The sequence below is a fragment of the Brienomyrus brachyistius genome, chromosome 14 (genome assembly GCF_023856365.1).
Source record: "Brienomyrus brachyistius isolate T26 chromosome 14, BBRACH_0.4, whole genome shotgun sequence".
Classification (NCBI taxonomy): Eukaryota; Metazoa; Chordata; class Actinopteri; order Osteoglossiformes; family Mormyridae; genus Brienomyrus; species Brienomyrus brachyistius.
In genome coordinates, this window is record NC_064546.1 from 309144 (window position 1) to 327789 (window position 18646).

Sequence of the window (18646 nt, forward strand, 5' to 3'; positions counted from 1 at the left end):
CCAAGTGGCACAGGGCACAAGGCAGGGGACACTCAGAACATGATGCTAATTCATCAGAGGACATGCTTACACACACTCTGCCATTTATGCACATTATAAACTGTCATTTATGTGTATATGGTCTTATTTAATGTGGTATATGGTATATATATATATTGCATATGGTCTTATTTAATGTTTATCATACACTTTCCATCATCACACTTTTAACCATCCATCCATCCATTTTCCAAGCTGCTTATCCTACTGGGTTGCGGAGGGAGGGGGGGTCCGGAGCCTATCTTGGAAGCAATGGGCACGAGGCAAGGAACAACCCAGGATGGGAGGCCAGCCCATCGCAGGGCACACTCACACACCAGTCACTCACACGCGCGCACCTACAGTACGGGTAGTAACTCCAATTAGCCTCAGCGTGTTTTTGGACTGTGGGAGGAAACCGGAGTACCCGGAGGAAACCCCACGACGACATGGGGAGAACATGCAAACTCCACACACATGTGACCCAGGCGGAGACTCGAACCCAGGTCCCAGAGGTGTAAGAAAACAGTGCTAACCAATGCACAACCATGCCGCCCACCCCTTTTAACCATTTATTTTTTATTTGTTTTTAACTGTTATTTGTCTCACAGTCTAAGGAGTAACCAGATTTGCATTTCACCTCGAGCTGCATCTGCATAACTATGCAGATGAAGTATCACTAATGAATGTTTACACAAAAGACCCAGGAATGGCCTCTCCTTCCACACGTAGGCATTACATTTATATAAGAATGAAAAAAGAACAAAGACTCTTGATATGAAAGCTGCTCAGTATAATGAAAATATATGACCTCAATGCATCACTTGAAAGGCCAATTGGCAGCTCCGACTCTTTTCCTGCTAAAATTTAACCAGGAAACAAGATCACTGCTATATTACAGAATCACTGCACTGGTTTGGGTGAGGATACTGTAAAGCGCTTTGAGACAATGTAATGTTGGGATAATGCGCTATATAAAAATAAATTTGTTGTTGTTGTTGTTTGCAGTTACTGGTTCCCAATTACAATCACAAAATGCTGAAACATATTTTATTCATTATGCAGCTAACAGTAAGAATAGCCTACCTGAGGACCTTGTTGAGGTACACCTCTCAGCCATTTTAAATGTTTTTATTTCCTGCTGTTTTAAATTATTTCATATTTGCTGTTTAATTTCCTTTTATAATATTTTTATCTTCCACGTTATCCATTATTCCAGTTTTACTTCTATGTATTTTATGTAAAGCACTTTGAAGTATGAAGTTGTAATCTATAACTGTAAACTAACCTTACCTTCACAACAGTAGGGAACATGCAGGAGTCTTTAGAATAACACTGAAAAAAAATCCAATTACCAAACTTCAAAATGAAACTAGTGGTTATCAAAGCAATCATTTTCCCATTCACTTTCAGACCATCTGAATTCAAGGGATGAAGGAAACGATAATGAGAATTCATTATTAGGATGAGCTACATTTGAAATGAGGAATGATTTTACTCTGGTACACTCTGCCACTAGCCTCCTTCACTGATTTCCCACTGACTTCTCATAACCTGAACATGTAGATCTCTGTATGGCATGTCAGTTGCGAGGCTTATTCAGCTCGGTGTACAAGTTAGACTTGTAGCAATCTGAAGGACATGGTTAAAGTTTTTTTTGAGAAGTCTGTCTTGTAACATCTTCACTTCAGGTTTATGTGAAATGGCACAGAAGAGTTCCTGAGAGGGGAAAATGATACCGTAAAATCTAGGATGCGTAAGCTAACTTTAATCCGACTGTCATAAAAATGATTTTTTTTCGGAATCCTGCTGTCATGAGGTGCATTTCAGACAAGGATGGATCCTCACTCAGAACTGAGTCTTAATGCATTAATGCAAAGTATATGTGAAAACAGTTTGACTTTCTAGAGCTGACAACATTCAGCTGGTTTTTCTAGCTTGGCACTACCATGACATCAACTGTAGGCAACAGCCACACAGTCTGCCATCATCTGCTGAGGGACAGATAGCACTGTGTGGTGGGCGGAGAAGACACACACAGACCTGAATGTTAATGTCTTGGCAGGACACCGAGAGACCAAGTCAACCATCATTATTGATTCTTTGCAGATCCTGTACTCACCCATGGTTTTTTCACCCAAGCAGGTTAGAGATTTCGCCAGCTGATGAATGATTTCTCCCGCCAGTCAGGGGCAAAATCAGATTTCTAATTTGGAAGATTTGTCCTCTAAATTCACCCATGATATATGTGATGTGAAACCTTGAAATGGCAGGACTTGCATACATGGTATTTGGTAAACATTTTTTATTCTAAATATAATTTTAATAAAATTACTATTCTTACTATCCCACAACCCTGTCGTGGGAAGCAATCTACTTTGAACCCAGGAAAACGCAAATGGACCCCGATTGCCAGCCCCAACCCGCTACAGCCTTTTCCATAACCTGACACCAGTTTTCTTTTCCTGTGTGTTTTCCATCGCTTTTTTTTTTTTGTAATGTTAAAGGTTAAGAAAATATGTGTATATGTATATCAAAATGTGTACACAAATTATTTCTTTAGACACAAACCAGACAGTTTTCATAAAATGCAAAGAACGGAGAAAACGTCTGCTTTAACCACAGGGAAATTGATTATCCTGTATGCAACACAAATCCTGGGATGTGCCGAACTGTAAAAAAATAAAGGATAATCCAAAACAGTAATCTGCTATAGTAGTGCGGGATCAATCAACGGGAGGGGCAGAGAACTGCCAAAAAAAGAGACTGAAAATGAAACTATCCCAAAAAAAGCCCAGAAAACCCAACCTGCTTTAGCTAAATAATTAATTTCCATAGGCAGAGAGCGGTGTTGTATTTGTCCAGATGGCTAGGAGAGGAACAGGTGAGCCAGAGGATCAGTGTAATTAACAAGTAAACCGCCCAAGGAAAAAGTTAACATCTACCTGACCTGCACTGCAATTGCTTGTCTCATTCAGATAACGGCCCATCATCTTTATGGGTCACACCTCAATTCTTTTCTCCCCTTCGCATATAAAAACACATTTGGGAAAGCCGCGGAAAGCATGCAGCGGGGATAAAGCGGCAACATCGCTCCAGCAAAACAGCCATCCCAGGTTGGTCGCAACACGCGTGCTTATGCTGCGTCCCGTGTACCCGCAGCGGCGCAAGAGGAGGTGGAGGGAGGAGAGCGTGTTTTAACCCTCTGCAGCAGAGAACAGTGGAGATGCAGCTGTGCACAACTAGGTCAGAGATAAAGAGAAGCATATGGACACATGGGCAGCTCACATTCAAAATGGCTTGATAAATGTCGGCAGTCCAGGAAGATGAAAAGCGATGCATCACTCAGAAACAAAACCACTCATCTCCAGTGATTCATACATTGCACCAAAATGGTTCTTAATAATAATATACTGGTAAAAAAAAGCACCTTTATTTTCTTTTCACCTTCATCAGTAGCTTTACTGCATGGCCAGTTCCTCGGTTTAGCCCTGGGAGAAAACTCACTGACAACAATCCGTTGAACATCCTCTTACTGGCAAAGTTAATATTGCATTTAATGCAAACACAAGAAGCGGCAGCAGGTCGATTTCATCAAGTCCAGCTTCCTGGAGCAGGAAAGGCTGGGGGAGAAGGCGGAAAAAAGCTACCCACAACATTCAATTTGTGTTATCACAGAGCATACAGAATAACTTCTGGGCCTCTGGCTCACACAAAAAAGATGGCTGTGGACCAGAGGTACACGTGGAATACGGAGCATGCAGCCAGAACATCTGGGGGATCCCCCATTCAAAGCATGAATACTGTGAATAGAGAGCATGAGAGGGACGCGTGGCTCAGCACAGAGGCTGTCCCACCACAATGGGTCCTTCAGCTGCTGCTTCCTGGGCCTCCAGAATTTTTCATGATTAGATTAACAAGCAAAGTATCAATAAGAGCAAAGCAACGTCTGCCACTTTAATAAATATTTAATTATGAACCAAATTTAGACCACATAGGGCTTACACATGAGAAAGAAAATACAATTTGAGTAAAAGCTCCGAAAAGGTTTAAATTTATTATTAACGTGTGAGTACAATCTTTTTTTTTAGTCCTTAGTCATAAATAATACCGGCAAACCCCAACAAAAGTCTTTGATGAGGGCTTGGGATAAGAAGCACAGGCTTATCTTGGGAGGCCAGGTCATATGGCCCGTGAGCTGCCGACCATCACACTGAGCTGTGGTCTCACTGATAGAGGCTGCACAAACACACACAGCCCTGCAGCACCTTGCTCTTTGCATCCTCATGATGGAGACGGCATACCGGGCAGGTGATTAACACACTCGTTACCCGTCAGAGTGCTGCCTGCTCTCGCTAGCTTAGCCCCTCCCACTCGATTACCATGCAGTCCTCCCTCCCGCACGTCCACTCAGGCTCCACGCCTGCACGCTTGAGGTCCTGAGACAGGCTGAGCCAGCCATCCTGACCCATGGGAATGCACACTCCCAGCAGGCAGCGACCACATCTGTGCCTGCCAGCGAGTCAACGGCAGCTGCAGCTCAAGGACCGTCACCCCTCTCTGATGCAACTTGTCCAGGAGAAACGCAGCCAGTCCCAGGAAGCCTCTCACGTGCCCCTATCTGCACAGGGAAACAGTGGCATCCCTCCCGGCTACCTGGGAATCTTTTTCTTCTCCTTTACCGGGGCTGCCCGCCTCGTTTCCCTCCCGGCACAATGCTAGCCTGCTTTTGACCTTCTGGCCAGCCGTCTGTCTCCACCTGCTGGGTTTGGCATGCTGTGAATTAGTTGGAATACCTGACATTTCTGCAATTTTCAGCCCTTCTTTGGACTTACTAACTCGAATGTGGACCTGAATCTAGAGCCAGAGGAATTAACAGATCACTGACCACCTACTCCTCTGCACGGATGAGATCTGTCTCCTATTGGGAAGGCAGGCATACAAAAATGTCACCTGTGAGTATGTCTCTTTCTGACTGCTTTATTATACCAGGGATTAGAAATGTTTTGGCTCATTTCAAAGCACAGGCTGACACACAACCTGCTGCCAGAACACACAGACACACATCTAAGGCTTTGTAATAGTCTTTTAATTTAAAGAAAAGGAGTACTTTACACGTATATTATTCAGAATGCCTTTCTAAGTCAATAAACAAAACTTGAAGGCCAGTGGTCTATGTATTAAGCAGCAACACTTCAATATCATCCATGAAGTTTCTAGGCAGAAGCCTGAAGCAACATCTACATTTCACTGGCACTCCCGAAAAAATCTGGGGCTCTTTCTGCTTCTCCTTACTGTCCCTTGAGCTCAGGCACTAAAGTATATGTACAATGAGTGGAAAAACAGCTACCACCTGCAGCTGATGTAGGAGCCCTGCTTGCAACCCACATTACACTAATAAACACCCTACAGTTCCCTGGCTCTCCGCAGACACCGTAAGAAATAGCATTGCTCAACTCTATTCACCGGGTTCACAATGAGAGCAATCTTATGTGCTGATGGGCAACTGCTGTTAGTACAAGCGTAATTTCACAGGACGCATCTCGGATAAGGCAACATAACACACACGACTTCTCATTAAACCATTACAAAACAGCCGTAATAGATGGCAGCCCTAACCTTTGTGGCTGTTAGCCTTCACAGACATAATGAGCTGTGGTCAGGGCACCAGCTAGCCTGATTAGATACTACTGAAATGGTAACACCATGGATTGTGGAAATTGCATATAAAACAATGACAAAGAGTCATTCAAGCATGAACACGTCACCACTAATGACAAGCATGACTTATAGGGAAAACAAACCTTCATATTAACATACAAGTGTCTTAGGCAACCACAGGCAGATTACTTGCAACATAGTCAAAAATAAATGAAGGCATTATTCATTCAAGAGCAATTTTAATGGCCCACACAGAGCCCACATACTCAGCGAAGCATTTTAGACATGAAAAGCTTTCAGACAAAGCCACCAAAAGGAAATGAGCAGAGCAAGACAAAGCTGCAGGTTTATGCCGAAAGGTAACAGGGTGGGAGGCGCTGACATTAAAGCAGATTAATGTTATCGTGAGTTTACCCAGATGTGCAGTCCCACTAATCTTCATAATGCAAATGCTGGGATGAATCGGGAGGCCTATGCAGAGCATATTTCATTAAAACCCAAATCTGTTTTTACGACTACAGATACAAGCACAGTTGAGATAACAGAAACACAGAAGTACTGTGACATACGCTGGTTCTGTTCAAGCACTATACCTATCACAGATTAGCACATTTCAAACAAGCCAGGTGAAGGGAGAGGGAAGGGAAGCAGGTGCCATTTGGGTTTTTTTTTTTTTGGAGAATTATTTTACTGAGAAACCACAGTGAATTTTCAGCAAACCCAATTAACTCCAGAAATCACGACAAACAGCCTAGAATGTGCAATTTGACAATGATGAATTTACTATTTGAGAGCTGGTATCTATAAAACTCACCTGGGAAGAGTTAACTTGCCAAATGTGAAAGATTAAAGTTAGAGTTGCCGAAGATGATGGATTATCTATACAAAAAGGGATCCACATTGTTCCAGTTCTGATCCGATTCCGACACACAATTGCGGATACCGATTCCAATACAATAGCTTGTTTTCCTTTAATATCTAATATATTCATACTTTACTATTCATATTTTAAGATGATAAATACAGACGAGAAATGTACGCCAAAACAACTTTAATTAGACAACTAGAAACATTCGTAACGCACTGTTCCACCTCGTTTGTACATTTTGTTTTAAGCATTTTTGAGGCTTTGGAATGGAAATATCATCCAAGCGAGAATACACAAGTGGGAATGATTAAATGCCCCACAATTTTTCTCTCACGGGCAACAGCGTCACTTCACACTTCGTTACAACAGCGGCCACCCCTGTATCACGAGCTGTAGCGAGTACGCAGTACAGCCCAAGCTAGCGACTCCCAGATCATCAGTTGCTTGTTTCATATTACTCACATTGTCTCGCAGAATCGCGTGTGCTTTGTTTAGTGCGATTTTCCATGTAATGCTACTCCTACTTGTCAGAACTCTTTTACAAACTGTTTCTACAAAGATTGCAAATCGCTGTGCTATTAGTTGCTGTTGAAACGGTAAAATACTTGCAGAACGTCACCCTCTTGTCTGATTTTCTCAGGCTCCCTGTACAGCAAAGGGTATGCGCATGATGTCACGGTGGCTATGGCAATGCAAATAGTCTTATATAAGTATAAGGTGTACTTGTCATAACTTAATTCTTATTAGTAAAAATAACATTCTTACTAGTAATTCAAGACATGTACAGTGCAATTCTTAAGTAAGAATTATCATTTTTACTAGTAAGAACTGTATTTTTACAAGTAAAAATTAATATTGTAAAGCCCAATTTGTATTAGTCATATCAATTTCCATTGACTTCCGTTGTATTTTTGCCTCACATATCCTAAATTCAATTTTCATCAGTAACAAGTCTTATTGTACAGCTCTATAATTCAATTCATACTAGTAAAAATTCCTATTGTAGATCTGGAAATACATTTTGACTGGTAAGAATTCCAGGCCCACACATCCATAATTGAGGTTTTACTAGTAAAAATGTAATTGTATATCTCTACAATATGATATTGTATGTAATATCATTAAAATATGTAATTATATGAGCGTTAGCGCTCAGCTTGAATGCCGCAAAAAAACTAATCCAAAATGAATAAGAGCTGCCGTGCGATTGATTGTACTAATAGATTTATCACGAAATACAAGCTATCCTTTTAGAGGCTACCAAAAACTAAATAAGTAGGAATCAGATGTAGATCTGGCATGTATGGCCGATGGCCGATCGTTGAAATAGGGCTGGATCATCGGCGGAACTGATCTGAATATCCGATCGGTGCGTCTCTATATACAAAGAATAAATATATTTAAGGAGCAAAAATTGTTTATGACTATGTCCAGCACAGAAATGATGCAACCAAAGTAATTTGTCCAAAATATACAAATTTGTATGGTAGAACCTCGAAATGGTGATGCTGAATAAAATTTAACTGCAAATTCCAGCACGAGTAACACAGAAATACTGTAAAATCAGTATAAAAAAAGTCACTTTGGTGTGACCCAAGCTACTGCCTGACAAATTCTGAGCACTAACACCAAGGCGCGTGTCCTTTCTGGATGCAGCAATCCACTCAGTCAGCAAACGCCATTCGGCCTGGTCATTCATCATGTCAGTCATATTACAGACAGATCTGTGTCTGTAAAGTACATTTCAGTCCTGTCCACTTTTTCCACTGAATGGATCACTGCCGTGCAGTTCTATAACTATAATGAAGTCGGCTCATTCGTTTTAAATGCATCAAAATGAACTGCATATTCAGTATGAGGTTACACAGACCTTGGAGCTTATCCCACATAGAACAGCAAGAAGATCAGAACACCCTGGATTCCATTCCATTGCCAGGCACATGAGCATACGCACAATTTCACCTGAGCAAAATCTGCTTACAGTATTATTTCTCAAGATCTACCGAAAATCCAGAGCTCCGATCATTCCACCACAGAGGTTTATAATACTGTACAAACAGATACTCACTCTCAGATACAACTGATCTCTAACGCGGCAGCACATTCAAGCACTCATGGCGATTTATCCTGACTCTTGTCTTAATCATAAGAAAGCAATCCATTAAAAGCCCTTTATTCCACATGCAGCAGTGTGACCAGGCATTGTCTCTGACTGCATCACTGCTGCATATGTCATCGCCACCGAAAAACAAACTTCCTATATGCTATTTACTGATATTTCTTAATCAGAATGCAAACTGACTTGTGCCTTTTCTGGGATAACAGTTCGATTTATCCTTCATCCGTTTGCAGAAGTACATTGGAATCCTTCTCTTCACCCACCCCATCTTGCTCTCCATAGGTTGGGGGGGGGGTCACGGTGCAGGGTCGCCAATATGCAGCACCCCTGGAGCTGGGGGTTCAGGGCCTACGGACATGTGACTGTTCTGCCGAGACCTAGCCCACTGGGCCACAGAACATCAAATCATTCACACAGCATATTAGGAATTCTTAAGAAATCAATACATTCTGAAGTAGACAGGTTTTAACCTTCAGAGTGAATGACATTTGTAGTTTTGTCCCATTCCCCACTCATCTTCCAACCGCTATCACAGAGAGTCACAGAGAGACCTGGAGCCTATTGCAGACAGCACAGAGCAAACGGCTGCGGGATACTCTGACCGGGATGCCAGTCCAAAACAGGCACATTCTCACAATCATACTCCATCAGAAATTTAGAGACACGAATTATCCTAACTGCAAGTAGCTGAATACAAGAGAACATCTGTACACACACACACGCATGTTTGTATTCATACCATTGTGGGGACTCTCCATTCATTTCTATGGACATAATCCTAATCCAGATTATGAGAATCTTAACCCATACCTAGCCCTAACCTTAAGTAACCATACAAAATATAAGACGTTAGGCATTTTTAGTTTTTTGATTGAAGATACAATTTTTTATAAAACGTAAGCCAAAAAAAAAAAAAAACGTCCCCACAAGTTAAAAAAAGCAGGTTTTTATCGCATGGTGAGTACTGTATATTTGGTCATGACCATATATTTACATACACACACAGTGAGTGTTGGTATGGGTATGGATCAAGGCAATGTCACTTTGCATCAAGTAGGTTTGTGTGTGTGTGTGTGTGTGTGTGTGTGTGTATAGTAATATGTGCCAGAGATAATGAGCAGAGAAGCAAACGCCAAGCATAAGTGTGCAGGTGCACAAAAGAGGCAGGACAAAGAATATAATGTGTGAGTTTGTACATTTCTGTGTTTCATGCTATTCATTTAAAGAGAGAATGCCTCTCTACGTCACCGGCTGTGCATAGCAGCCATAATTAATTCATGTTGTTTTGAGCCCAGACAGGCTTACTGGGGACAGGGCACATATCTGAACCTATTCTGTCTGATGCAGTACCAGAAGGAAGATCACCTTGCCAGGTCCCCTGATGGCGGCAGACACCTTACGCTACACCCAACAACAAAAAAAGACTCACTGAGCATACACAAGATCTACAAGGCCACTAACCTTCAGTGACCTTAAGTTTTTTTTTATCACTCTCAACTGCAGATTCCATCCAAAGACGCGCTGTCTCCAACCCGACAAATCTCTAATAAATTCACAATTTGATATTCAAGGTTAGACTATACATACTATATTGAAGTAGTACTTAAAAATCAATACTACATAGCACAGATTCCTACCAAATGACAAATTCTCAAATATGACGAATTTTTGGTTTCAGATGCAACAACATTAATGCCGTTGACAAAACCTGGTCCCCAGCTTCTGTGCTGCTTCCATTAATCAAAGTATTTCCTATTCCAGACAGCAAAAGCCGCCTAACTCAGATTCTTGCCTGGTTCTGCTAATTGTCTGCAACAACAGGCTTGACCACATCACGCCTACATTTAATTAAAAACACTTAAAAATTACAGGCTGTCGCTTTCTGGGATGAATCAATGAACGTGGGCAACAAAAAAAAAGCGAGCAGATTGGTAAAACATGCAAACAGAAAAAAAAATCAAACAAAATAAGAGCACAGAACAAACCGGGGGGGGACCGATGAGAGCAATCACATAAATGCAGTGTCTGGGCCCTATGTGGGTGTAATTACTCTACTGACCATCATGTCCTAGTCAGTAATTTTCTGTTTACAGTCACCTATAAACACTCAAACCGGTAGGCAGCCAGTTTCAACTGCGCAAGAGACTGAATATGGTGTATGACGAAATGCCATTCTGCAAAACAAATTGCCTGTTGATCTTACACAACCTCTGCATAGCAGTGGGCACGTTCTGCCAGCATCCTAATTCCCTGTGCAATACTTCAACACTCCCCATTTGCCTGACAAACAAAACAGGACCCAAGCACCATTCAATGCCCACTAGGTGGCGCCATACTTCCAGTGTTCACTGTCGCTCTATGGCACTGAATCCTCCAATTCAGCCCCAGATCCAGAGTATTGTGTTTCACTGAGCTGTACTTCCTGCCAGCTGCTTACCGCCTCCACACACCCCCAACCTGTTATCCTGTGAAGAGCCCTAAATCACCAACACAGTCATGAATAATAGCAGTAATAGCATGATTAAGGTAATGAGGAACACATGCAGTAAAGAGCAGTCCGATGAAAGTAGCACAGGTTAAATCAAATTATTTGCTTGTAATAGAATCGTATATTGCAAGATGCAGCAATGTGGACTGCGGCGGACTGTTATTTAAGTAGCGGATACAAAACTGATAAGCCGTATATTAAATTATCTCTAATGACAAAATCAAGAGTATGCAAATACCTAATTTTAATTGCCACAGGCAAGGCACAAAGGATATACAGCAACCCAAGAACCAAAAAAACGTTCAACAGAAAAGACATTCTATGTTCTTTAGAGAGCAAACTCACCCTAGTGCAAAGTCAACACACAACAGCAAGACAATCCAAACAGGCTTCGGCAGTCAGTAGAAAGGACAGAGCGAAAATGGCTGATTGATTTAGAGTGTTTTTTTTTTTTAACTGAACAGCCTGGTGCATTCAGATTTTCAGAGCTGGTATGAAACTTCATTACGTGACCGTTTCCTCGGTAACAAAAATCCAGAGAAACAAGGCCTGCTCCCCCAATTCACTACATATACACTCCATTAACACACATATAAAGAACACACAATTATACAAGTTGTAGACTAACCTGGAAATAAGCATATCGACAGACCAAATTTCATATAATATTCAACATTTTCCTACAAATTCACATTAACAAAAACTCTATTGCTTGGAAGCAAGTTTTAAATAAATTCTCAGCACATGTGCCGTATGTTTGTATGTTTAGCAGTCAACTGATATCGGCAATTTCTGTATAATGATAAATGTACGTTCAGGTTCTTTTTGGACCTGCAGATGGAGCTCTAACAAAACCATCATCTCCAATAAGAAAAGCATCTATATGATACTAGTCCTGAAACACCTAAATACTTGACTGTATGTTGTAGGATGTCTAATAAAATTAACGAATAAAAACACACTAGTTTGTCCTACTAAGTGCAGTTTGATAACCACCACAAAACCATTACAGAAAGTTCTGACTTATCCAGGTGAAATCCATCCATCCATCCATCCATTTTCCTAACCGCTTATCCTACTGGGTCGCGGGGGGTTCGGAGCCTATCTCGGAAGCAATGGGCACGAGGCAGGGAACAATCCAGGATGGGGGGCCAGCCCATCGCAGGGCACACTCACACACCATTCACTCACACATGCACACCTATGGGCAATTTAGCAACTCCAATTAGCCAGGTGAAATCCTAAATAGAAATCTCTATATTTTAAACAGTGCTACTAGGCCTGCACAATATACAATGTAGGGCTGCCGCGATTAGTCGACGTAGTCGATGACGTCGATGCATCAATGTTTTATCGTTTTTTATTTTAACAAAATAACCGTTATGGTTTCGAAAACGTTTCAACTCATGAAAACAAAAGTTGTCCTTTAATATCTTTATGGGAGTGTTTAAAAAATTATCAGAAAAAAATGTGGTTTTACACTGCAAAGGGCGACGGCATACCACGGCGACACTATCGCTATGCATGAGCACCTGAAAACACACAGGCGATACTCTATACCTGCAAACCACCGTGTTTTCTGTTCATGTTTATTAAATTACCAATTAGTACGGAGAGCTTTTTAATATCTTTTGTCCTTGTAGCTGCAAAAAAAAAACACAAATTATTAATACCATAAAGTTGTCTGCCTGCCACATTAGAATCTCCATTGAATAAGTGTTTGTGAAAATGTTTAGGCTAAAATCTGGGCTTATTCTACGTTGTTTTACGGTTCCAGTGTTTGCGTTCGTGCGCGGTGCACTTGTTGGGACCAGTGTCGTCATCGTAAACTAAAACTGAAAGGAAAACAGGCACTAAATAAAAGGAAATAATTACCATGCCGCCACACCTTCAACATAGTTTTACCTTGTTTAACCACAGTATCTCCTCTTTTGTTGTGGCTGCTGATCTGTCCCTTCCTTCGTCGCAACTTCAGTCTCTTGTGCGGCACGTGGCGCGCTTCGCTAACCGAATTTATTAAGCATCAGGATACGCCAAATTCACACAGACTACAGGCTTTTGGGCATCACACTACGCCTCCCATTAATATTTCTAGGCATACTACTAATCTGCTTATTGAATTGTGGCTGAAAATAATGTTCATATACTGTAGTGCCGAAAAGTCCGCGTACATTATATAGAGCCATGTAATGGTATACAGTTCGTTGTCGTCAAAATAAAATTAACTTAAATTAAACGGTCAATTTGACTTTCTGGAGGAAAATTAATCGTTTAGATTAATCGACCAATCGATACAATAGTCAGCAGATAAATCAATAGAAAAACAGTCGTTAGTGGCAGCCCTAGTGCAATATTAATATCGACGTAACATGTTACACACATGCAATCGTCACATTGCAAGGAATGTGATAGTTGGTTTCAGACGATCAATAAGAATCAATAAGATACATTTTGCTCTATCACAGGACACAAAACTTCAGAAGCTTTGCAATTTTAATGATTGTTCATTTTCAGGAGTATCTGGTAATTGTAAAAACAAATACATTGCTTTGTGTTGGCACAACTTGCAACACCAAAAACTTATATAAAAGAACTATTGTTATGAGTTCTATTGGCTGTAGCTAGAGTAAATTTTCAACTCATATTTTTTGTTCTACAGTATAAAAATCTAAATTATCATAAAATTAAAAAATCTCTCAATCAAATCAGCCTAGGCCAAGCCTGCCTCCCCTTTTGACCTTAATACCTCGCATTTGGAGGCCTATTGGCTAAAATCCCCCTTGCCCACTGAGTTATTTGCTTCTTGATGTACCTGTTTTCAAAACTTCATTTCCTTCTGGATGCTGTCAGTGGCCTGGTACAGTGACTCTAAACCCAAAAATAACCACAGGCCCAAGCCCATTAAGGGGGTGAGTTTCACCTACTGGTGGCATAGTGGCTCAGAGGGTGATTGTGTTGCTTCACACCTCCAGGGATGGGGGTTTTCCAGGTGTTGCTCAGGTTTCTTCCTGAAATCCAAAGACACACAAGTGTACTGGCATCTTTAAATTATGCATAGCGTGTGATTGCTTGCATGAGCATATGTGCTCTGTGATGAAGTCACACCCCCATGCCCCCTCTTCTCACTGCAAGCCTGCACTGAATGGATAAGCAGGGCGGGTGGAAGCGCTGTATCTGCGTAGCCCATACAGAGCCAGAAGTGCATTTCAATAGCTTGTATCCTAAATAAAAAAAACCATAAATATTTTTGATTTTACTAGAATTAAAGAAATGCATATAAATTACAGCCTGCGCGTCAGTCGAACAGGAGCACAGCAACCTCGATAAAAAACGATGAAATCCAAAACACGAATTACTTTTACAAAAATTTATTCCGTCACATACTACAATGGAGTGGAAATGTGTTTTATATCCCAATATGAGATATTTGTAAAACCCCAGAAGAATTATGTTTTAAATTTACAGGTGAAAGCTAATGAAAGTCATTCATTCATTTAGAACCAAACGGTGACTGTTTTTTATCCCAATGAAATACAGGCGTTTTTTTCAAGTATGTCTACCTTTTACTGATTTATATTAAAATTATGTTTTAAAAAATTAAAATTTAAAGGCATGACTTTTTAGAACTCACGTGATAGGCTGAATTTTAGTCATTTTTATGGTGAGATCTCTTTAACCAGCGGTTTCTATCGGTTTCTTATTTTTGGATTGTATTGTACGTTTATATATATATATATATATATATATATATATATATATATATATATATATATATATATATATATATATATATATGAGTTATTCCTGTTTAGTCCATCAGCTGAGTCGCTAAAGCGTGAACAGCGGTAACACTTAACCTGCCGCACTCACTTTGTCTCCTGCTGACAAAAGATGTGTGAATCGGTACTGAAATCCGGATTCTTCCTATTTGAACGTTTAATTTATTTTCAGAATCGATTCTAACGTTAAAATATCAATTAATTTTACAAAGTAATTTTAAATATTTGGTAACGCTTTACATTAAGTGCACTTTCATAATGCATTCATTATGCATTCATAGAACATTCATAAGGAGCATGCAAGTAAACCTTAACATCCTAATACCCATTAACAGCTTTAATATACATTAATAACAAACATTACATGATTATGCAATTATAATGTTTGTTATTATTATATAAAGTTTGTTATTAATGTATATGACAGCTGTTAAGGGATGTTAAGGTATACATATGTGATGTTTATGAATGTTTTATGAATATTTAATGAATACATTATGAATGTGTACTGAACGTTTTATAAATGCAATATGCTGTAAAAGCATTATGAAGGTGTAGTTAATGTAAATTATTACCAAATATTTATATTATTTTAGTAAGACAAGAACTACTACATGCGAGCTGTGAAAGCCTAGCTATCAGAGGGCAAGAGTCTGTATAGTAACTATAGGGATAATCTGCTAGCATACACAGCCCCCCACAGTCCATTTTCCCGCTTCCTCGCTCCACCATCCATAGGCTTTATCCCCAGTCGTCCCGTTACAGATGGTGACTACCTACAGAGATTACATTTATGAAAGTGTCCCCTAGCCGCATTAATTTATATACCCTTTTGATTAACATAAATTGATGACGTATTGAATGTCTTTTCCTCCCTCAGGTCTGCACGCTACTTCATAAGCGAATTCCGGCAGACTTCTGTTACCAAACGAATTTCCTGTAAGCACACATCAATACGAAGAACATGGAGGTGGAGGAAGAGCAAAATTTAACAGTCAATGCCAATGCATCTGATATCCAATCAATCACACACAGTCTATGGGAAGTTATAACCATAGCAACTGTATCAGCGATTGTAAGTCTGATCACGATAATTGGGAACGTTCTTGTGATGATTTCCTTTAAGGTTAACAGCCAACTGAAAACTGTGAACAACTACTACTTGCTGAGTTTGGCTTTTGCAGACCTCATAATTGGAGTATTTTCTATGAATTTATATACCTCATACATACTCATGGGATACTGGTCTTTGGGGAGCTTAGCATGTGATCTTTGGTTAGCTTTGGATTATGTGGCTAGCAATGCCTCTGTAATGAACTTGCTAGTTATTAGCTTTGACAGATATTTTTCGATTACAAGACCACTAACATATAGAGCTAAGAGGACACCCAAACGGGCTGGAATCATGATTGGCATGGCTTGGCTGGTGTCATTTATCTTGTGGGCACCCCCCATATTGTGTTGGCAGTATTTTGTTGGCAAACGGACAGTACCTGACAAGCAATGCCAGATCCAGTTCTTCTCAGAGCCAGTGATCACATTTGGAACTGCGATTGCTGCTTTCTACATCCCGGTGTCCATCATGACCATTCTGTACTGGAGGATCTACAAGGAAACTGAGAAGCGCACAAAGGACTTAGCAGAACTCCAAGGTCTCAACTCTTCAGTTGACTCCAGCAGTGCCAACCCCCAGAAGACGATAATCAGATCCTGTTTCAACTGCAGACAACCACCAAGTTCCTCCCGGGATAGGAACCAGGCATCCTGGTCTTCTTCGAATCGTAGCAATGTCGCCAGGTCTACCATGGCTCCTAATGACGAGTGGTCTAGGGCTGATCAAGTGACCACTTTTAACAGCTACGCATCCTCAGAAGATGAGGAGCACCCTGGATCTCCAGGGATCTTCCAGGCGCCTTATAAAAACCAGGCCAGTGAGGCAAAAGAAAGTTCTGTCACAAGTGAGAATGAGCAACTCAGCAGCTATGAAGAGGGAAGCTACTTCCCTTCTCCACCCAAGAGCAGCTCCCAAAAAGGCAAAAAATGCGTTTCATACAAATTTAAGCCCGTTCCTAAAGATGGAAGTCCCCAGGAATGCAAAAACGGGGACACTAAAATAACTCAATCATCATGTTCTTCTGCAGAGTCCATGGCTGCCCCTTCCACTGCCTCCTCCTCCAAACCCATGGACACCACCTTGAAGAACCAGATCACCAAGAGGAAAAGAATGGTCCTCATTAAAGAGAAGAAGGCAGCACAGACTCTCAGTGCCATCCTGCTAGCTTTCATTCTCACCTGGACCCCCTACAACATCATGGTTCTGATCTCAACCTTCTGCTCGGAGTGCATCCCTCTGTCTCTCTGGCATCTGGGCTACTGGCTGTGCTATGTCAACAGCACAGTCAACCCCATGTGCTACGCCCTCTGCAACAAAACCTTCCAGAAGACCTTCCGCATGCTGCTTTTGTGCCAGTGGAAGAGGAGGAGGACAGAAGAGAAGCTATACTGGTACAGCCATAACCCGGTCGTTAGGAAAAACCTGGTACAGGGCTTTCATGCACTCATTTGGCCAATATATTTTGGCATTTAATCTTTCAATATTTGGTTTCAGATAAACACACGTAATTCACTAATTTTTGCACACTCTTTTAAGAAAGGGTAAAAATTTGTACCTTTGCATGTCACTGGGGCTGCCAGTTGTACCCTTAGCTGTAGGTAATTGTACCTTTTAAGATACAGAAATGAACTCAGGAACATTTCTGTACCATTGATGGTATATTAATGCTGTTTGTACCTTTGGGATGTTCCTCAGAGTCCATTTCTGCACCCGAAAACATATAATTACAAGGGTACAGCCCCAGTGACAAGCAAAGGTACAGATCATTACCCATTTTTTTTAGTGCAACTAGGCTGCATCTTAATATCTTGCAATATGAGTTATCCATGAGTTAACCCAGTAATAAAAACATAGGAGTCAAAAAATTATCAATAGATAACAAGCAATTTGATGATGGAACATTATAATATTACTTACAATCTTAATGATTCTCATTCATATTTTGTTTCTTTCCATGGAGAAGACAAAAAAGATCAACAGGTGGATATTTCCCTAGATGTTCCCAACATCTGTATTAGGTCTTCATGAGGCCCGGATGGACAAAGCTTCAGTTGGTTGTGTTACATTCGCCAAATTCTGCTACTGCTATTCTCCACATTTTGTACTCGCATGTATGACTCTGCTATAGGCACATGTACAGTCTGACCCTGTCTACTCGGCATATCAAGAGCCTGCCTGTCATGAAAGCCTTTAACAGGTGCAGTTGTAAAATGTCTGTCACATGAATTGGCTCCTGTATACAACATTTTCTTCTAACAGTAGCACACTGTGTAAAGTAAATAACATGTAATATATTCAGGACAGAAAATGTAATAGTAAAAATTGCAGCAGAATTTTCCAGTAAAATGTTGCATTTTTCAGATTTTTTTTTTTTAATAAACCAATTAATGTGGAAATTGAGTGGTTCGGGTTAGAAGTAGCTGTACGATGGAATGTATGTGCAATGGAGACTTGGTTCAGGTATGTGGACACCTAATGAGACCAACGGATGGTGCACTGGTGTCACCTGCAGTTCGATTGCTTCTGACGGTATCATGAGGACTGTGGAATCAATAACAGCCCAGATTCTTATAGAAAGGTAAGCTGGGTCAATCTAACG

At 40.7% G+C, this 18646-nt stretch overlaps 1 protein-coding gene across 1 annotated transcript; it reads left to right on the forward strand.

Moving 5' to 3' along the window:
• The first annotated feature begins 4763 nt into the window (after positions 1 to 4763).
• On the forward strand, positions 4764 to 18277 carry LOC125707253 (muscarinic acetylcholine receptor M5-like). Its single transcript, XM_048974246.1, has 3 exons — positions 4764 to 4973; positions 15814 to 17438; positions 18011 to 18277. Coding segments are annotated over exons 2-3 (1542 nt in total). The 5' UTR covers positions 4764 to 4973; positions 15814 to 15897; the 3' UTR covers positions 18012 to 18277.
• Positions 18278 to 18646: the final 369 nt, after the last annotated feature.

Excerpts from the sequence above, each read along its gene's own strand:
- LOC125707253 (XM_048974246.1), top strand. The coding sequence starts at position 15,898 with ATGGAGGTGGAGGAAGAGCAAAATTTAACAGTCAATGCCAATGCATCT.